This window comes from Morus notabilis, unplaced genomic scaffold, assembly GCF_000414095.1.
Source record: "Morus notabilis unplaced genomic scaffold, ASM41409v2 Scaffold535, whole genome shotgun sequence".
In the NCBI taxonomy this organism is placed as follows: Eukaryota; Viridiplantae; Streptophyta; class Magnoliopsida; order Rosales; family Moraceae; genus Morus; species Morus notabilis.
In genome coordinates, this window is record NW_010367018.1 from 78,245 (window position 1) to 100,580 (window position 22,336).

At 40.8% G+C, this 22,336-nt stretch overlaps 3 protein-coding genes across 3 annotated transcripts; 2 read left to right on the plus strand and 1 right to left on the minus strand.

The window, feature by feature from the left end:
• The first annotated feature begins 4,444 nt into the window (after positions 1–4,444).
• LOC21404720 lies at positions 4,445–5,496 on the plus strand. Its single transcript, XM_024174541.1, has one exon. It carries the CDS (start codon positions 4,749–4,751, stop codon positions 5,079–5,081), a length of 333 nt encoding a protein of 110 aa, XP_024030309.1. The 5' UTR covers positions 4,445–4,748; the 3' UTR covers positions 5,082–5,496.
• Positions 5,497–8,206: 2,710 nt separating this feature from the next.
• LOC112094198 (E3 ubiquitin-protein ligase CIP8) lies at positions 8,207–9,781 on the plus strand. The gene has a single exon (XM_024174525.1). It carries the CDS (start codon positions 8,353–8,355, stop codon positions 9,418–9,420), a length of 1,068 nt encoding a protein of 355 aa, XP_024030293.1. The 5' UTR covers positions 8,207–8,352; the 3' UTR covers positions 9,421–9,781.
• Positions 9,782–19,378: 9,597 nt separating this feature from the next.
• LOC112094193 lies at positions 19,379–20,457 on the minus strand. The gene is made up of 2 exons (XM_024174514.1): positions 20,298–20,457; positions 19,379–20,223 (listed from the first exon to the last, which is right to left on the minus strand). The coding sequence occupies exons 1-2, from the start codon at positions 20,455–20,457 to the stop codon at positions 19,379–19,381; spliced, it is 1,005 nt and encodes a 334-aa protein (XP_024030282.1).
• Between the last annotated feature and the right edge of the window lie 1,879 nt (positions 20,458–22,336).

The window sequence follows — 22,336 nt, forward strand, 5'->3', positions numbered from 1 at the left end:
TCAATACAATATAATATATAATATATTATAAAATTATAATTATATTATAATTACATTATCATATTATTAAAATAATTATAATATTATTATAATATCTTATAATATGATAAAATAATAATATTAGACTTATTAATATAGTTATGATATTATTTGTTACAATATTACTATTGTATTATATTACGAGTCTGAATTTTAGATTCGAAAGATTGTAAATTTTAAATTTCATTAGGGGTATTATGGGTATTATGAAAGTTTAATTAAATGTACTATGTTGATTCCCGCATAATCTAAAAGCTAAAGTTGTCTTTAGGGTGCTTCTCATTTTGGCTGTAGATTCTTAAAAAAATTCTTCAAAAAGCACTTTTGAAGAGATTTACCAAACACCAAAATCAGCTTCTGCTACAAGCATAAGCTAATTTTGAGATGAAAAAATAATATCAAACTAAGCCAAAGTAAATGGGACGCTGTTTTTGTTAGGTACCCATTTATCAAATAAAAAATAAATAAATATTCGCATCATTTGTTTTCCATCGGTATTATAGATTTTTAACCGAATTTAATTAAACAGAACTGTCTTAATCACTAAAATTTTAAAAATTGCCCAAATAGCTTCGTAAAATTATTAAAATAAAAGCCGTGTTTAGAATTGATCATGTTTTTCGAGAAAGAAAAAATGAAAACGTTTCTAAAATGACGTTTGGCGCAATAAAGACAAAAAACATAAATGAAAACGATTTTTTGGTTTAGTATAAAATGATAGAGAAATGAAAAATGAATTTTAATCGTTTTTCATTTCTTGTTTTTATTTTTTTCTCTCTCGAGCAGAGAGAGAGAAAGATAAACATTAATAAATTTTTTTACACTGAAAATAATCTCTTGATAAAACTACCAAACGTATTTTCAAAAATAATTTATGTCTGAAATTGAAAATATTTTTCATTTTCATTCTTATACAAAAAATAAAATTAAACGCGCCAAAAGTTTTAGCCTATACAACATGCATAAAATGATGATTTCCCCCCTTTAAACGTTATACAACCAACGTATTCCTAAAGGCCGATTTGCTTTTTACTAATTTTTTTTTCCTTTTTTTTACGTCTAAGTACTTTCTCTAATGATAATTTTTCAAGTCTACTGTATTTTTTTCTAAAAAGGAAAAAGAAAAAGAAAAAAAAGAGAAATCTATTTAGTATTTTGGCCTTCATTTTGTCTACGTTTTGCATTAGACATTTGTTTTTCCTCTTTCACGTTTTATCTTTTATTTGATTTTATAATAATCAACTGTAGATGTTTTCCCTGCATTTTAAGTATGAAGTGACTTCGATTGAAGTCTGAAAAGTGAAAAGTTGTTATTCATAATCATAAGTTATGACGTTATGTTTTGCTAATGGTATTTTACACGTTTGCCTTCTTAACTTGTATGATTTTAATAATTTGTTTATTAAACTTTTAATTTTAACAACTTATCCTATTAATTTATAAAATTATTATATTATGCCCAATTTTGATGATGATTGCGTTAAATTAGTATCAAAAAATCATGTTTGACAGAGAATTTCAACATCTGAATGCAAATATAACATAAATATTTAATTTTCTCAATTTTAATCCCTCAAAAATAAAAATTTTGAGCAAATTTAGTAAAATGAGATCTATTACAATAATTTTACAAGTTTAAGAAGTTGATTGTCAAAATTAAATGTTCAGGGAGTAATTTACTAAAGCACGACAAGTTCAGGGAGCAATTGTGCAAACAAATCTTTTTGCAAAATAATGAAATAATTTGTTATTTTCTTTGATATTTCGTAATATTTTTCTCTTTTACTTTAAGGATGTATTTTGAGGGCTTATAGTTGGACTTGTAAAAATGATGTATTGTCGGTTACAAAATGAAAAGAATCCAAAGCCTAATGCGGAATGTGAATGAAAGGTAAATCACAATTCTTAACAGAAATTTAAAAAAAAAAAATGATAGGTTTAAGAAGATAATTGCAAGAGAGAATAAAGTAACTAAATTAAAATAAAAAAAAAAACATTTGATGGAAATCAAATTTTCTCACGGGAATACGTTGGTTTTACAAATTTGACGGATAAAATCATGATTTTACGCATTTTTAACCATTATCTTGTAATCATTTTAAAGAGGGAATTTGGGTGTCTTTAAAAATTTAGATGATCAAGTAGTGTTACTGTTGTGTAATTAACTTAGCCAGCCTAGTCGTGCATCCATGCTATATCCGGTTTAAGGAGTCATTTTTTTGCCGTGACTTCTCCTCTCCACAATCCTTGACCTTTTTTTTAAAAAAAAAATAATAACACACAACAAAAACCCCTTGAGAAAAGTGACAACACAACCAACCACCAAGGCACAAGGAAGGTGGTCATTGTGCCGTGACTTATGTGACTTGACTTTGAACCTTTTTTTTTCCCCCCCTAACTTTGGACATAATACTTATAGTTCGAGTATGCTATTGATCACGCAGGCCTCCAATGCTCAAATCTGAATTGTGCTTGTACTCGCTTCTTTTCGATAGTTGACAATACTTAGGGGATGTTTAGTTGGAGGATTCAAATTATGATTTGAATTATGATTCATGATTTGTTACAGTGTTTTATCTCACAAAAAATACACGTAAATTGAAAATAATTCTAATCACATGATTCTAATCCATGAACCAAACGTCTCCTTAGTCAATTCAACGACTTGTCGTTGGTCATACTGCGTAAAATAGCTTTTAACTGTTCAATTTTAATAACTTTTTGGCTTCTACTTCTATTTTTTGTTTTTTGGTTGAGCTTTTGAGGAAAAATGTTATCATCACTTAATCTGTCACTCTCTTTATTACTTTCTGTATTTGAGAGACGTTTGGTTCATAAATTAAAATAATGAGATTAGAATTATTTTTCATTTACGTGTATTTTTTGTGAGAGAAAATACTGTAACGAACCATGAACTATGATTCGAATCAAACGTCACCGTAGTGTTTGACATGTAAACTCTACTATCTCATTTTTTGTTTAAATAATAATATATTATGTTAGTAAAGTTCAGGTGTAAAACTGTAAATGGAGAGAGTAACAAAGAAAGTGACAGAAAAAATAATACTCGTATTTCTCATCATTGAGATTCCATCTAAGAAACTGGAATTAAAATCTTTGTATTCATCAAAGTGGGAATGAATGGAGATTGGAGATAGATTATGGAATGGAACCACACAACAAAAAAAAAAAAAAAAAAAAAAAAAGGGACTTCTGCAATTGCCAAGAGATATCAAACAAGAACAATAAATGATGAAAAACAAGAAATTATGGACAACCAGCCGTTATGTGTTTTTATGTTTGCATGCAAAGGTCATTTTGATATATTTTATTCCATCACTTGGATAAAGACCCCCGACGTGAAAGTGGTATTTTAACAGCCTCCTTGGGGAACATTAGTTGGCTTTGCTCGTTCTTTTGCCAGCCAGATTCATGAACACATATCCCCCGCGCATTCCTATGGAAACCTACCTACCTGTGATAATGTGATTCCGTTAATTAATATGAATATACTTTGAACCAATCAAAGCCTCATTTAAATCCTCATAAGTCATATCCATACGAAGTTTGCATTTTCTCCCTCTCGAGAACCATCAAATATGCATTCTTTGCATATTTATTAAGATTCAAGAGGCTTCAAATGCATAAATATCAGTCTGATTATTTTTATTAACTTTTTTCATTTTAAAAGTTCGAAGTGCCAAAATTCTTTGTTCATCTTATTGCAAGGAATTTGGTTACCCCATGAAAGTGACGTCAATGATGATGCGACCCCACTCGGCTACAATTCCAAAAGCAAGTTGGCGCACTTAGGCTCCCAATCGCTCTCATACAGTCTAATTATCGTTAATCCATCTGCAATTAAAAAAGGCACATAAAATAAACTTCACGCAACAGCAACTCCTAGAAGATTTACACCCAAAAAAAGGAAAAAAAAAATAGAAATCCTAGAAAATTGTGAGCATATCCGGGATTTTTTTATTATTATTATTTTTGTTATTTATTTGCTAAGAAAATCGGTTGGTGAATCAATCTCACAATTAATACGTGGCCCACAGAGAATGGGAGGATGACTGTCTACGTGGCTCATATTAATAACCAGGACACAACTTTGTCCGTCTATCACCTTCCATCAATAGAAAGTCTACCCACCAGTCTCTGTCGTCAGAACATGTCAAACGACGACGTCGTTTCTGTAGACCAAACAGAAAAACAAAATTGTAAAGAAGAAATCAGAAAATATATGGAGTAGTTTGGTACAGCCACGTATTTTTCACAATGTAAGGCAAATAGGATAAATACACGTGGCACAATGGGATTGCCAAAAACGGTATACACATACGACAACAAAGTGGGGAGATATTGGATACTACCTGCCACCTTCACTTTCCCCTTTCGACAAACACCAAAAAGCTGTAGATAAAGTTTCAGTAACAAAAACGCCAGGAGATCAGAGGCGACCCCGTTTTTGTAATTTCAGCTCCATAATTAAGGCCAGAAACATTCCCAAGAAAATCAAAAGGGCATTAAATTACAGTCTTTCCGTTTCTTTTCGTCACTTTTGCGGCAAGTACACGCACAATCCCTTTGCTTCTCTTCTAACCAAACCAAAGCCTATTATTCTCAATTCCCTTAAATAGCCCCAGCCCATCGTAACGGAAGCCAAGGCCACTGCTGTAATTGCTGTAAGCTTTGGACTGAGACCACACATGGCGGTTTCTGACGCAGTCGTCGGGAACTTGACGACGATCTACGTGGCAATAATCGCAGGGATCAAGGCGTATGGGCTGGTCGTCGGCCGGAGCTTCGGCGGCGGATTTGTGCTTGTTGCGTCGACGATCCTGGTGGGACTCATTCTGATTGGGACGCTGACGTGGGACGTCTCACGCAAGGCCACGTATGCCGTATCACGTGATCATCACGTCCACGTCAATCATGAGATGTGCAAGGGTGGCATCTGTTGGCACGGCGTGGCCGTCCGATCGCCGGCTTCTCAGGTTCGGTTCAGGCTCCCCCAGCAACTCCCCTCCGGTCCTTTGTGAAGTGAGGCGGTTAAAAGTAGGAATTGTAGAATAATGGAAAGGTTTTGGCTTTATTAATACTGTAAGATATATAGAATCTCTCCTTTTGTTTAACTTCAGTTGGCTTTGCCTGTCGGAGCCACGAGGTGTTTGCTTTTTGGACTGAGAGGAATAAGTATCAAGTGTGTGTAAATAAATCAATAACCAAGTGTACACAATATGGGTTTTGTTTTTGTCTACAAAGAGTGCTCTGTTTTTTTCCTTCAACCGTCGTATACGGTTCATACTTTGTCACAGCATTGCGTGAGGAAGCAAAGCAATCAAAGGAAGACGGAGTAAATGATAGAGAGAGAGAGAGAGAGTTTTCGTCTTTGGGACGGATAACTGTAGTCCCCGAATTGCTTGGTCAGGAAGTGCAAAGATAGTTTTTAGTTATTCCAAATGTATAATTGACTAAATTAATAGAGAAAAGTATGTCTACTTTGATTTTAAATGTGTACGTTTAGTTTCAAATTGGTTCTCCATAAGTAATCAACCTTTTCTAATTACTTAATGCTATGTATGACCTAATTGCAACGATATATATATATATATATATATATTTTTTTTTTTTCTTTTCTTTTCCGCCCCAAGGGAAAAGTCAAAAATGCGTATCACTTGGTACAAATTGTCGTTTTTAACATAGAAATTAGAATAACACTCGGATGAATTGTTCTATATGCGGGTATTTTCTCCCTTTGATGAATTGTTTGGAAATATTTGAATATATTATAGCGAGACAACTTGATAAATCCAAATTCACTTCATGCATGTCCGCCTACAATACCATTTGCATTCTTCTGTTTTAGAGTTCTATTCGGTTTTCTGGTTATGCACGTACCAGGAATGCATACCTTAGTATACCAATGAACTAATTGATTTCTCATTTGTAAAGTTAATTAATACGATTACCTTTTTTATTTATATCATCATAATTTAACGGCAAAATCTTAAGTCCGACACCCCTACATTCCGAAAAAATATAACTTTTTTTTTTTTGTATTATTGTGTTACATTGTTCATACGTGTGTATAACATTCAGTTTGCTTAAGTATATAATACTCAATTTTACATATATTGGACCATATTTTTTGAATGTTTTTTTTTATGGACATCCCTTCAACTTTTCGAATTTAGCAATTTAGTCTTTTTTTCGGGCAATTGACCCCTTCAACTTTTAAATCTTTACACTTAAAGTTCAATCGAAAATGGTGTCTGTTTTTTTATGATTTTGATCACGCAGTGCGCACATAAGCATTTGTTGAGGCAAAATGAAGGCCATTTCTCACTTTATTTGTTTGGTTATATTGATTTCAAAGTCATATAATATGTCCGAACATAATCAGTTGAGATAAACAACTCTAGGTTTTTAAGGGTTAGTGCCATCAACATATGCTTTAAGGGTGAGAAATGACTTTTATTACCCTCAATAGATGCTAATATGCGCGTCACATGATCAGAACTATCAAAAAATCAGACGCCATATTATATTGGACCTTCATTGTAAATATTTAAAAGTTGAAGGTGTTAATTGCAAAAAAATAATAAAGATCAAATTGTGAAATTCGAAATGTTAAGAGAGTGTCCATATAAAAAAGTATTTTTTGAATGTTATACTTAAGCAAACTGAGTGTTACACACACGAAGAATGATGTTACATGAGAATACAAAAAGTTATATCTACCGGATGCCAGACTTAAGATATTTCTTAATTTAATAATAAAAATGCAGACACATATCATAACATATAACTAAGAACTTCTTGTACAAAAAAACATGAGGATGTTTCAAATGAATCCAGATCATCTGTCTAATTTTTGGGGTCTTAATTAGTGTATAACTAATCATATCATGTCATATTATCATTAGATTTGTATTAAAAATTATTTATTTTACATATTTTTTTCAATCTGATGTGATTTTAACTTAATTTAATAATTATAAATTAACACTAACGATAAGACTGACATACTAGAAAAACTCTCAAAAATGAATTATTAATTAGACGCAAGGTTTGCTCTTTGTATGATAAAAATGATAAAGCCATGGGATTAGCCAGAAAGAAACAAAAAAAACAAAAAACAAAAAAAAAAAACTATGGGCAAGCCAGTAACACTCTATTGGCCGTGTCCGTTAAAAAAAATTCTATTGGTTGTGTCCTTATAATGTTTCATTCAAGGAAAAATAAAAGAAAATGGATGTACTCATATTAAAGATTTTATTTTATTGGGACTTTCTTTTATAGTCTTTGTAAAATAAATTATTAACAAATTTTTAGTTATTAGATTTGTATTAAAAATTATCTATTATGTATATTTTTTAATTTGAAGTGATTTTAATCAAGTTCTCGTTTATTTTACTGGTTTAATTTAGTTCAACTCAATTTGAATGGTGAACACAGTTTGAACTGACGTTTGACAATCATGTAGTTTGAATTATAATTGTCTGTTTGAACTGAGTTAGACGGCCCAATATAGAGTTTAGCTCCCCTCTCAAATTTGACCGTCCAAACCATTTCTAAACAGTAAAAAAGTGTTAATTTTCTCTGTTTTTCACACATAACAAACATAAATTTAAATTTTATTATATACTTAAATTGAAACTTTAACTATATATCTAAACATTAATTCAAATTACAATTTAAGCTATACAATTTAATTTTTTTATTTACATCAATAAAATTTAAATCAGCTTATTAAAATTTAAACCGTTTAGTTTACTGATTCGAGTTTTTAATTCGAATTTAAATGTGATTATGTGAGAACTTTTTACTGTAATTAAAAAATTAAATGTGATTATTTTTAAAATTTTTTTACTATAATAAAATTTAAAATTTAAATTTAAATTGATAAAGTGACAGAGAACACCAAAAATCGAGATTTGAGTATTGGACCATATGGTATAGTTCGGTAGAGGAGTTCGGAATTAGCCAAGATTGGAATGATTGGTAGTACTCGAAGACGAATGATGGGTCTACTCGCAATGTAACGCCTATCTAATATCCCACGTCGGATCTATCTTAGAGCTTCACGCATGTACTTCGCCAGTTTGATCGTGCGGCTCCGAATGTAGGGAATACAACCGCCTCAACAACACCTAAACAATCTACCTAAATAATGGCACCCTAGGCTAGGCTTGCAAGTCATCGAAAACCTAATCTCCCACGCTCTCCCTGCACTTTCTCCGTTCCTTCTTCTTCTCCTCGTCCTACTCGGTCATTCTCGGCTGTATCGGTCAACCCAAATCGGAAATTATGGCCGAATCCCCGTCACAGCCACCGGCACGATCCCTTTCCGAGACGGAATCCTCGCAATACTGGTGCTACCAATGCAATAAGAGCGTCTCCATCGAAACCCTAGCCAATCTTCCAGATGTCGTCTGCTACGAATGCAAGAGCGGCTTCGTCGAGTGCATCCCAGCTCCGGCGCAGCCAACGGCGGAGACCGCTTCGGGGTTCACGGACCCAGTAGAGGATCCGAATTTCGGTTTCCAATTCCTCCAGGTGCTGAGGCTAATCGCCCAGGCTGCGAGTGACGAAGACGCGCCGCCCCTGCCGCCGCCTCAGAGTCCTCCCGAGGATGACTTTCTCAGGATTGAGCTCGATGGGTGGGAAAACGATGAGGACGGCGACGATGATTATCCGAACGGGGCTGAGTTCCATCACGGAGGAGAGGAGGACAACGAAGCCGATCAAGACGGCGATCGATCGGACAACGAGGACAGAGATAATCGCGACGAGCAAGACAGGGATGAAGAAGAGGTTCGGAGAAGGCGTCACGAGGTGCTTCGTCTCCGGATCCGGGACTTCGTGACCCGCGGAAGGAGCGGCAGGAACCGGATCCTCGATAGGGCGGAGATCTTAATGGGATTGGACGAAAACTCGATCGAATTCCGTCTCGAAGTGCCTGAATCGGACCGGTATATCGGCAATCCCGAGGATTACGTGGACGCGGCTGGGTACGAGGCGCTGCTTCAGACTTTGGCGGAGAGCGACGGCGGCGGAAGAAGAGGAGCTCCGCCGGCGGCGAAATCGGCCGTGATGGAGTTGCCGACAGTGGAGGTCGCGTCGGAAGATGATGCCTTTGCGTGCGCTGTATGCAAGGATATGGTCAATGTTGGTGAAATGGCAAAGAAATTGCTCTGTGGGCATAGGTATCACGGGGATTGCATTTTGCTGTGGCTGGGTTCGAGGAATTCGTGCCCGGTTTGTAGGTTCGAGCTGCCGACGGATGACCCCGAGTACGAGGAGCAGAGGAAGAATAAAGCCGTAAGCTCCGCCGGAGCTTCGGGTTCGAGAGGAGGTAATTTTCTCTCGGATTGAATATGGTTTGGTATGCGATTTTCCTTTTCTTTTTTTGTTGTGTTTTTTTTTTTCCTTCCTTTTCATTGTAATGTAATTTAATCTATGCACTATTTGTTTGTTTACTAGTAGCTATTAGATGAAGAAATGGAAGAAATTGAAATGTGTTTCCATTTTCCTTTGAATGTAAATAATAATAACTTAATATGGTAATGGATGGTGTTGATGGTGGTGGTGGTGGTGTTTTCCTACATCCATTCCATTATCTTGTCGATGTATAACATTATACAGTTGAGGACAGTGAATTTCACTCAAACGTAGAAGAGAGTGACTTGCAGTGTTTCTTTAAATAAATGTGTTTCATTTTGGTCGTCGTCGTTTTTATTTTGATTCAAAACATCTACTTGAAGAGGTTTGACATTCTGATTTGATCTCATTTTTCATGTTGGGCTGAATTCATGATTTTGTTGCTGTAATTGTTTTACTCTCGTTGATAATATGTTTATAGGATATGTGAAAAAGAAAAAAAAAAGGATAAATATGTTTTATATTTATAGCTGAGCCTTTATAATGGCTATTTCTTATCATCATTGTCATAGCAACCCGATGTTGAATTTACATTTAAAATCTCTATTTTTAATGAAAGAATAAGATACAATTGCTTGTTGTTGATTTGATTAGCGTCTCTGGTGATATTTGGAGAATCAACCGTGTTATTTGAAACAAGAGGGCAATTAGAATTTGGCTCATTAGGCAATCATTCTTCGTAAGAACAAATCTAGTTTTGATTACTACTATAGCTATGGAATTATATTTTAATTAGTGGATTGTCAAAACTAAAAGCAATACTGGAGATGGAGGTCACCCTTGCCCATTGAGACGATCGCTAGGATTTTTGTTTGATGTTTTTCTGTTTCTTTATCGTAATTTGTTCAAACCTATTCTTGATATTTTGACACAAGTCTGAAAGAATCACGTATTAGTTTTCTGCCCATTTAAAGTGCCTTGCTGTTTTCTGATTGACCGGTTTGGCTAACCTGTTGATGTGTTAATGGGTGTTCTAATTTCTGGCAATACTACTTCTATGGAATTTCATGAAGTGGTAAGGGACTATGTACCGTCATTTTGGTGTAGTTTTGATTGCTTATTCTCATTTCTCGATCCCCGGTGGGAGCACGAGGTTCATGTTTGTTCATAGTCATTACTTGAAAGCTTACAGGTGTAAGAGAGTCAAAGTCTTTAAATTTGACGTTGTGTTTGAAGACTGATGCCGTGTTTGATTAGAGGCATGGAAAATAGAAAGGAAGAAGAAAAAGGAGGAAGAAGGAAAATAGAAAGGAGGAAGAAGGAAAATGTCAAGGTGAGGAAAATAGAGAGTATTTTTCTTTACAATTAACAATGAGGATGTGTGATCAACTGATCATAGGCAAAATGGTTTTACAATTGAAGATTCTCTCTCTTTTTTTTTTTTTTTTCTTTCTTTCTTATTTATTTAATTATTTATTTTCAAATTCCCCCCCGTTTCTTTCCTAGGCCTTTTGAAAAAACATAGACTACGTATATTTTCTGCTCTCACCCACTACGGCTCTTTCATTCTGCCCAAAAATCATACATCTCTAATGTGGCAGTCAAATAACCGCTATTTATCCATTAGTTTTCCTAATATTCATCTATTTTTTAATTGTATTTTCATAGACACTGCCATAGCAGAAGTAGCCAAGGGTCAATATGGTATTGTTCAATTGTTGAACAATAATTAACTGTTGACGGTGAAATCTCGTCAACAGAAATAGGCCGGGTCACCTCTAGGTATCCCGTTGGATTACCGGCTTGATATTGAATGAAGTGTTTGTGGTATTTTTAGAATGGTGAGCAATATGAGAAAAAATGCTTGAAGTAGAAGAACACAAAATATATAGTGGTTCACTCTGTTAATGAAGAGTTACATCCACTGTAGTTTTATATTCTTTTTGAGATTGTTACAATTTACATCAACTGTTCTCTCATTTTTTCTCTCTCAGGAAGCGAACCTCTTTCCTGTATGGGGCTTTGTCCATTTTATATCCGAGCTTCTTTCATCGGGTGGGTCTCTTTTGTAGGCAGAAGCACTCAAGTGGTTTGTCTTTCTAGGCCCAGACCGTAGCTCACTAATCACTTTGCGAACTCTTTACTCAGCCAATTAGTCTCCTATTATGGCTCTGTGCGTACCTGTAACTCTTATCTGTCCCTCGTATGGCGGTTTAAGGATTTGTAATTAATACCTGTACTGCAGACATCCTCCATTTCTGCACGCAACTTGCGATGTCAGGCTTTTCCCTTTTGGGGCATTCCTCTCGCCGTCTCTGTTTGTTCAGCCTAGTCTTTCTTGGCAATTGATTCTCTCGAAAGATTTTCGTCGTAAGGTTGACGGTACGACCTGTCGTCGTCATGAGTAGTCAACATCCTAAGTTGGGCTTCCTTTGCAGCAGAAGGAAAGGAAGTCCCCAGCGTCGAGGGTTGTTGCCTTTTGAGGAAAAGCAAGGTCACGTGTCACACTGTTGTTCTTTCACGCGTCATCCATATTTTCCCACACAACTGCTGCCCCCCAGGTCGAGGGTTTCTTTCAGACAGCCTCGAGCTTAGGTTCGGTCGTACCTTCGTGCTTCGGGTGTGGGAACCTGATCTCGAGCCTTCGTCCGCAATGATGGTCCGAATGCTTCAGATTTTCTTAAGGAATGCAACCGTTGCATCGGTCACTTCCCTATGCTGACGTGAGGCCTCATTTCGGAAGGGTAAATGTGAGCCTTTGGATCGCGCCCCTTCATTTTCCCGCATTTGTCTGCTGTCGTCAGATCTGGGCAAGATGCCCCTACCGTTGGATTTCATGAACTTCATCCAACGGTCAGGGGTCGAGGGCTTGCTTCCCCTTAAATACCCTTCAAACCGAGGCCACTTTTCCAAAACACTTTTTAAACTGTCGTTACTCTGCTAGAATTTTTCCCTGTAAATTCCAACTTGCATTCCTTTGCACTGCTCGGTACGTTGCGAAGCCGTCTCAGTTTCAGACTTTGCCAGAATCTGATTTACCGGTAAGCCTCACCATCACCCGTTTTGTATTATTTTTATGGGCTTTCTTATTGAATCGTATGCCATAGACATGCTAATGTGAAATATAGGGGATAGAGACCTTACTGTATGCTTTGTTTACCCGCGTATGATAGTTCTTTTTCTGATTTTTTGGTTGACTGTACGCTTCTGGCCTCTAGGTTCTGATGAACCTTGGTTACCATGCATACTCATCGTTACCATTTTTACATGAATGATCGACGTCATGTCGAGGCATTTGAGCAGTCGTAGTTTAGAATGGTCGTCGCTTAGAACGTTCGTCTTTTTCCTCTTCCTCTCGACTTTAGGATTTTGACTTAGTTCCTTGTCTTTTTAATTATCAGAATAATGGCTCAAAACCCCCTTGTCGATAGGATCCTTCCGCCGTCCGACCAGACTCCTCTTCTGTGGATGAGATTTCATGGTCATCTTCTTCTCTAGGCGTCGACTCTTTGCTGAGGGAAGTAGAAGACGCTGAGGCCGTGTTTGGACCAGGCGATGACTTCGGCGATGAGTTCGGTAGTGTCGACCACATCATAGACGAAGTGGTTGACAGAATTCCCTTCACGGGTGACATCGTAAGTGGGGTTGCTGCTTCGCTGGTAGATGCCTCCCTAATTGCTATGAGTGGAGATCCGGACAGGCTTTTCTTTACGGCCGACATCGTGGCGTCGAGGGTCCGGAATAAAGACATTATCCGGGCCGTCAAAGAAGGCTGTATTGATGGGAGGTGGTTCGAATACCTCCTCCCGGATATGCATTTTAGGACTAGCATGCCTTCGACTGGATACCTCTCCGTTTATACCAGAGTTGTCACGGCGGGGGTGACCCTTCCGGTTCATCCCTTTGTAAAGGACTATTGCCATTTTTATGGCATCTCCCCTGTTCAGTTGGCGCTGAATTTTTGGTACTGCTTTGCCGGCGCCTGAATTTTGTGGAGTCAGCAGTTTGATGTTGATCTTCCGCCGGACGAGTTTAGATTCATGTACAGACTGTGTCACGTCGCAAGGTGCGAGGGGTGGTACTTTTTGAGTGGACATGAGAGATCTCAATCCAAATTCGGCAAGCTAATATTAGGTATATACTCATCGTCACATGGGTGGAAACCTATGTTTTTTATGATACGTGGGCTTTTTAATTTTTATCCCGACGACTGCTTGCCCTGCCGAAGGAAGGTGCAAGCATCGTTTGGGAACATAGGTGAGATTTTGACTTCTCTTCTTCTCCCCCCACTTTTTTTTTTATGCTGACAGCCATTTTATCCTGTAGTTAGTCAAGACCGGCCGAAACTTGCTGAGAATAGATTGGCGAGGGTTGAGTAGACTTTTTCGTTTTCGTTCGAAACTCGTCATATTGACACCCTCCTGACCAAGTCCAATCTTCGAGAAGCTGGGTTGATTCTCGATCTCCCAGACCCCACCGATCTTGACGCCGTTCGCGAATATTTTCATTTAAACGACGAAGGTAAACTCCTGATCTTGACGCCTTTCTTATTCTGGCATTGTCTATCCAAATGTCGACTATATTTTTGTCTCGTCGTTTGCACAGAAATGGCGTTTTTGAGAATTCAGCTTCCTGGTAATCAGTCGCCTCAGCCAAGCCAGCAGCCCCCGCCAAGTTAACAGCCTCCATCCAAGGAAAACGAGAAAGCCAACTCTTCTTCCCAGGTGCCGAGAAAAAGGAAAACCACAAAGGCCCCTTCGGTGTCGGAGGATAAGGTTCCTGCGCTGAAAAGGAGGCGCAAAAAGAAGACGCCGGTGACCGAAACTTGGACGCCGACAGTCCCAATTCTTGATGTTGCTAATGTTCTTCTGGTGCCAAGAGAACGCGTGCTTATCCCGGGGGCAAAAATCATAGATTTCAACTTCCAAGTCTCGGATATTTCTAATGCTGATATTGGGGCTATGCTGAAACTTTCCCCCCGTTTCTCCTTCGTCTTCTAGGCTCTATATGAGTCTTTTCTCGAGCCGCATTGGATCGCCGCCGCCCAGTCTTCGCTGGGTGATCGTCAGCGCAAGCAGATCTCCTTCCAGATTCACGTAAGCCTCGATCGAGCTGTCTTTTCTTTTTGTTGATTTCGTCCTCTGTATCTTTATTTTCTGACCTTCAATTTTTCAGGGCCTAATTCTTACCATTCTCAACCTTATTGATCTAGTCAAGGTTGAAGAACGTGATAAGGAGATGGACAACGTGGAAGCCAAGCTTAACTCTCTTCTTGACGATGCCAAGAATAAGTGCTCGTATGCTGTCGAGGAGAGGAATGTGGCCGTGGCCCAACTGAGGAGTTTGGAAGGTGAACTGGCCAAGATGTCAAACCTTCAAAAGGAGTTGGCTAATTTAACTACTGCGGTCGTGGATTTTACAAAACGGGCAAAAATCTCTGAGAAGTCAGCTGAAACTACTGAGGCGGTGAAGATGTGTTTTGCTGAAGAAAAAGCTGAGGGGAAGAAGGAAGCCGAAGCCGAGGCCGCAACAATGTTCGATGCCAAGCGTGCGGAGATCATTGAGGAGTTCAAGGCTTTTCCGGAGCTCATCGACATTCGCACCAAGGATTTTCATTCTGCTGGTCAACAAATCGTCGATATGATAAAACAAGAGCATCCTGAGTGGGATTTGAGCTTCCTTTATGTTGCTTCTCCTCCTGCTGATGATGACAATTCTTCCCCGCCTGGCGATGGCGATAACTCGGCGGCTGGCGGCGAGGCCTAAAGCTTTCATTTGTTTTTTTTTTTTTTTTTTTTTTTTTTTTGTGGACTGCTGCCTGTAATTTATATAATATTGGACTTCTATTTATATAATTGTCTTTATTGCTTTCCTTACCCCTTGGGGTCGTCGCCTTAGAAAATTTCGTAAAATTTTCTATGGTTTTTCTCGGCTCTCCTCCTTGGAAGAGTCGGCGTTAGCTTTTTGCCCCTTGGGGTCGTCGCCTTAGAAAATTTCGTAAAATTTTTTAAGTTTTTCCTCGCCTCTCCTCCTTGGAAGAGTCGGTGTTAGCTTTTGCCCCTTGGGGTTGTCGTCTTAGAAAATTTCGTAAAATTTTCTAAGTTTTTTCCCGCCTCTCCTCCTTGGAAGAGTTGGCGTTAGCTTTTGCTCCTTGGGGTTAAATTTTGTAAAATTTTCTAAGTTTTTCCTCATCTCTCCTCATTGGAAGAGTCGGCGTTAGCTTTTGCCCTTTGGGGTCGTCGTCTTAGAAATTTTTGTAAAATTTTCTAAGTTTTTCGTCTCTCCTTCTTGGAAGAGTCGGCGTTAGCTTTTGCCCCTTGGGGTCAAATTTCGTAAAACTTTCTAAGTTTTTCCTTGCCTCTCCTCCTTGGAAGAGTTGGCGTTAGCTTTTGCCCCTTGGGGTCGTCGTCTTAGAAAGTTTTTTCAGTGATCCGTAGATCCCTTACTGTCACCCTTGTCTGTTTAATATACCTTATTTTTTTAAGTAGACAAGTTTATTCGAGGGGTGAATTCTTCTTACTTTTGGACAATATTTTTAAAAACTCATCAATTTATTTAAATTGTCAAAAATATAACTAAGATATGTTTAAAAAATTACATACATTATTGGTAGTACAGCTTTAGCTGTTCTGCATTCCATGGATGCTGAATCTTCTTGCCGGAGAGGCTTTTCAAAATGTAGGTGACAGGACGCAACACTTCTCTTATTCGGTAGGGTCCTTCCCAAGTTGGGCTTAGAGGACCAATATTTTTGAGTTTTGTACTCTGTGTTACCTTTTTCAATACTAGGTCTCCTAGGATGAACCTTCGTTGTTTGACTTTTTTATTGTAATATCGTGCTGCCCTCTACTGGTAGGCGGCGAGGCGTAACTGGGAGTCGAGGCTCTTTTCTTCCAACAAGTCGAGTTCTCCATTCATGCATTCTGTATTACCGTCGTCGTTGTAGACTACAGTTCTTAGAGTCGGCGTCTCAATTTCTACAGGCAGTACTGCCTCGACGCCATATGCCATGGAGAAGGGCGTTTCGCCCGTGGTACTTCGACTCGTCGTTCTGTATGCCCATAAGACATTTCGAAGTTCCTCGTCCCATTTTCCCTTTAGATCGTCGAGCTTCTTCTTTAGGGTATACTTTAATATTTTATTGACTGCTTCGACTTGCCCATTAGATTGTGGATGTATCAGCGCCGAGAAGTCCTTTCGAATGCCCAAGCTGTCGCAGAATCTTCGTGTTGAGGCATTATCGAACTGTTTTTCATTGTCGGACACTATCAAGTGGGGGACCTCGAACCTGCACACAATGTTGTTCCACATGAAATTGGTGCAGGCTGCTTCTGTGGTTGTAGTCAGAGCCTTTGCTTCTGCCCACTTTGTACAGTAGTCTACTGCGACGATGGCAAACTTAAAGCCTCTGGGTGCAAGGTGTAATGACCCGATTAAGTCGACTCCCCATTTGGCGAAGGACCATGGATTGAGAATAGATGTTAGGTTTTCTGGCATATCTTTGGCACTTATCGCAACGTCGAGCATATTGGTATGCGTCATTCTTAAACGTGGGCCAGTAGTATCCTTGCTTTAAAATCTTAAGAGCTAAAGACTGCTCATCTGTATGATTACCGTAGACTCCTTCGTGGATTTATTGGAGGACCTTCTGGGCTTCGTTATTGTCCAAGCAACGCTGTAAAGGTGTTGAATAGCATCGGTGGTAAAGCAAACCGTCGTACAATAAGTATATGGCGGCTCTATACCTGATCCGTCTCGCATCGTATTTATTATTTTATAGTTTTGCATCCATCAGGTATTGAACGAGCGGCGTCATCTAACTTTCACCTGTTTGGATGATTAATGTCTCAATTATTTCCTCAATGGTCGGCCGCTCCAGTTCTTCAATAGGAACGACCCCTAGTGCGTCGGAGTCTTTTAAAGATGCTAGCTTTGCCAGAGCGTCGGCGTTGGTGTTTTCGGCTCGTGGTATATGAAGTATCTCGTAGTTTTTGAACTTGACGAGTTCTTTCTTTACCTTCCTCAAGTACGCACTAATTTTCTCGCCGCGCGCTTGGTATTCTTCTTTCATTTGCCCGACGATCAATTGAGAGTCGCTGAAGATGCTGAGTCTTTCAATTTTCAAGTGACTGGCCAGTCGCAGCCCCGCAATTAGCGCATCGTATTCTACCTCATTGTTCGATGCCTTAAATTTAAATCGAACCGCCGAGGTAATCTTGTGATCTTTTGAGCTGATCAACAAGACGCCGGCTCCTGACCCATTATCGCTTGACGCTCCATCCACGTAGAGCTTCCATTCTGTCCTCTCAACTTCTTCTGGTGTGGCGGGAGCCGGTTTATGAGAGAATTCAGCCAGAAAATTGGCCAACGCTTGGCCATTTGATTGCTGCTCTTGGTACATACTTAATGTCGAACTGACTTAACTCCACCGATCATTTGAGAAGTCGACCAGAAATTTCAGACTTTTGCAGCGCCTGTCTCAACGGGTGATTTGTGAGAACCCGTATTGTGTGAGATTAAAAATAATGTCGAAGCTTCCTCGAGGCTACCATCAAGGCGAGGGCAAAGCATTCCATTTCGGTATATCTTGACTCGGCGTCGATGAGTCTTTTGCTCACATAGTAGATTGGCAGCTGGACCATTTCTTCTTCTCTTATTAGCACGGTGCTCACGGCGTGTTGTGACACGGAGAGGTATAGGCTAAGCTCTTCGTCGGGGATGAGCTTTGACAGGATTGGGGGCTTGCCCAAGTGTTCCTTCAATTTCTGGAAGGTCTCTTCACATTGTGGTGTCCATTCAAAGCGCCTACTCCCTTTCAAAGCATCGAAGAAGGGGACGCATTTATCTGTCGCTTTTGATATAAATCTGTTTAGAGCGGCGACGCATCCTGTCAACCTTTGCACCTTTTTCAGTTTAGTTAGGGATCGCATATCTTGCAGGGCTTTAATCTTTTCAGGGTTAGCTTTTATCCCCCGGTTACTGACCATGAAACTAAGGAATTTTCCTGATCCAACTCCAAAGGTGCATTTTCGGGAGTTCAGTTTCATGTGGTATTTTCTCAATACACCAAACATTTTACCTAAATGGTCGACGTGTTGGGTGACCCTAGCACTTTTCACAAGCATATCATCGACGTAAGCCTCCATTGATTTTCTGAGCTGTTGAGCGAACATCTTATTCACAAGCCTTTGGTAGGTAGCCCCCGCATTCTTTAGGCCAAAATGCATTACCTTGTAGCAGTAAAGGCCTCTGTTGGTTATGAAAGATATGTGTTCCTCGTCGGCTGGATGCATGAGGATCTGGTTGTACCCGGAGTAGGCATCCATAAAACTCAGCATTTCATGTCCTGCTATGACGTCGACCATTTGGTCTATCCGAGGGAGTGAAAAACCATCCTTTGGGCAGGCTTTATTGAGGTCGCTGAAATCGACGCATGTTCTCCAACTTCCGTTAGGCTTGATTACCAATACGGGGTTTGAGACCCATCGCGGGTAATGGGCCTCCCTGATGAACCCATTGTTGATCAATTTGTCGACCTCTTCTTTTAGTGCCTCGTACCTCTCTGGGTTCATCGGTCGATGCTTCTGGCGCTTGGGGGGATATGAGGGGTCAATGTTCAGAGAATGGCATATGACCTCCGAGTCGATCCCCTCCATGTCAGCATGATTCCAGGCGAAGACATCCAGGTTTTTCTTGAGGAAGCCCTCGACCTTAACCCTAAGTGATGGGGTTAGGTCTGAGCCTACTTTTAGTACTTTGGTTGGTTCACCATTGTCGACTATGATCTCCACCAACTCCTCGACGGGTTGAGACCATGTGACATCCTCTTGGATCCTGGGATCTATGTCTTCGACGGTGCTTTGATAAACCATCCTGGCCTCCTGCCTTCCCGGCTGGTCATATCCGCGCAGGGCATCAGAGTATGCAACCCTAGCCTCGTACTGGTTGTTCTTCATTTCGCCCACGCCATTTGGGGTAGGAAATTTGACTTTTGGTGGTAAATGGAGGTGATTGCCCTCAGCGCCTGGAGGGTTGGCCTTCCAATCACGGCATTGTACTGGGAGCCCTCTCTTATTACCACAAAATTAGCCATTGTGGTGGCCTGTCGAGGTTTCTTCCCTACGGTTATGGGCAACCAGATAATCCCCTGAGGGATGACGGAGTCCCCAGTAAAGTCGTACAATGGCCTGGAGGTCTTTTCTAGCTGCTCCTTTGGAATCCCCATCTTTTCTAGGCAGTCAGAGTATAGGAGGTCTACCGAGCTCCCGTTGTCCACTAGGCTCTGGCACACAGTATGGTTCCCGATCATGGCTTTTACCACCAACGCGTCGTTGTGGTGGAAGTGAACTCCGCTGGCGTCGTCCTTATTAAACGCCACGTCGGTGCTGCTGAATTTTGGTGTTTTGGCAGCGGAGATACTCCAGAACCTTTCCTGGTAAACCCTTCTAGCCTCGTGGGCGTAGTCCTTCTGAGATCTCCTTGAGTCTCCTCCTATATAGTGGCCGCCGATGACAGTTCGTATGACGCCGACGGGTTCTCGGTCCTCTGGGCGCTGGTTCTCCTTTCGGCGTCGACCGTCATTCTGGCCGCCGTGGCCATCGTTTTTAGGTCTTCGCTCGGCTTTGAACTCCTGCAGCCTCCCATCGCGGATTACTCTCTCGATCTCATCTTTAAGATCGGCGCAATCGTTGGTGTGGTGGCCGACGTCACCGTGGAACCTGCAGTATTTTTCTGGTTCCTTCGGCTGGGGTCCGACCTCATTGACTCTGGGCGGCGCAATAGATTCCCGCGGCTGACCTGATTGAACACTTCATCGGCTCCTACTGTTAATTCATGGTAGAAATCGTACCTTTAAAACGGTCGAGGCTTACGGTTCTTCTCTTGCCTCAGCTTCTTGGCTTTTAGAGTGTTTGACGTCGAAGTGGGCTGCTTGTCCCCGCTTCCTCCACCTCGTCGCTTCTTTCCATCCTGCTTTGCGGGCGTCGACCCTTGTTCGGTCCCCTTGTTTATTGGACCTGTGCTCAGGGTCATTCGTATCCGCTTCCTCGGCGTTTATGTAGCCTTACGCTCGTGCAAGGAATTCCTTATAGATGGACGGAGGCTTTCGGTTCAGCTCTCTCTTGAAGGGGGTAATTTTCTTCATGCTAGACAATGCCCCCATCAAGGCCTCTCAGTCCGTTATGTCCATCGTGGCGGCGACAGCTTCCCCATATCTTGCAAGCCACTCTCTCAACGACTCGTTTGGCTTCTGGTATATCGTCGTCAGATTTTGCTTTGGGGGGATATATTTTTTAACCCCTATGAACTGGAGGGAAAACGCTTCCTTCAACTCATCCCAGCTTGAGATAGAGTTTGGTTTCAGCGTCCGAAACCATCTTCGGGCAGAGTCCGTTAAATGGTTCCGGAAGGCTCGACACATAATTTCCTTGGCATACCCATGTAAGAGCATGTGCCATGTGTACATCTCCAAGTGATCGTCGGGATCCCCTCGACCATCATATGGTAGGATCGACGGTGACCTGTATTTATCGGGGAGAGGTGGCGCCATTATTTCTGCGGTAAATGGATGGTCGTGTGTGCGGCTAGGCGTGATTCGACGTTTACCACCTCGGTCACTCGCCCTATGTTCTTTTTTAGGCCGACGACGTTGCCCGTGAGTTTTTACTCTAGGTTGGCCATACGTTCCATAATGGTGCGCGCTTTTTCTACTGAGATGGCTGAGCCAGCTACTCTCGATGCCTCTGCCCTTTGAACGTTGGGTCCGCCCCTTGCCTGCCCACCTGCCTGTACTGACCCTGAGTCTCCCGGTGGGTCTCCTCCTGGGTTCTGGGGTAGTACCTCGGGGTTCCCTAGGCCTCTCGCTATCCGGTCCTCGGGAGCACGACCCTTAGACGGCTGCCAGAGGATTGGGAAGGTCGAGGCCTAGGATGGCCTCTATGATTTTCACTGTCCCCGATTCCTTCTAGGTCATGTTGGCGGTCACCGGGGTTGTGGTTTTCAGCCATGACAGCTCCCAGCGGCCTCGAGACGTCTTCTAGAGGCGGCATAGAGTTCCTTCCGTCCAAGCGCTCAACTACGGTCATTAGTCCACGTACCAGGTCGGTTAGAGTGGTTAGTTGGGCCTGCATCTGCACAGGGTCCGACCGCGGCACGTCTGGGGGCGGGACTTCATTTCTGACCGGAGGTGGACCTTCCTCCATCCCGTCATTCACCGGATGTGTGGCGGTTTCATCCATTTGGCTACCTTGGTTGATGGCCTCAATCCTTCTTCTTGGAGGCATGCTTGCTGACTATGTTGTTGTTGGGGGTCAAACGCATGAACCAGAGATTCTGGGTTCGGTCCCCAGTGGAGTCGCCAATTGTTGACGGTGAAATCTCGTCAACAGAAATTGGCCGGATCACCTCTAGGTATCCCATTGGATTACCGGCTTGGTATTGACTGTATACTCAATTTATGCAATGAAGTGTTTGTGGTATTTTTAGAATGGTGAGCAATATGAGAAAAAAATGCTTGAAGTAGAAGAACACACAAAATTTATAGTGGTTCACTCAGTTAATGAAGAGCTACATCCACTGTAGTTTTATATTCCTTTTGAGATTGTTACAATTTATATCAACTGTTGTTCTCTCATTTTTTCTCTCTCAGAAAGCGAACCTCTTTCCTGTATGAGGTTTTGCCCCTTTTATAGCCGAGCTTCGTTCATCGGGTGGGTCTCATTTGTAGGCAGAAGCACTCAAGTGGTTTGCCTTTCTAGGCCCAGACCGTAGCCCACTAATCACTTTGTGAATTGTTCACTCAGCCAATTAGTCTCCTATTACGGCTCTGTGCGTACCTGTAACCCTTTTCTGTCCCTCGTAGGGCGGTTTAAGGGTTTGCAATTAATGCCTGCACTGCAGACATCCCCCATTT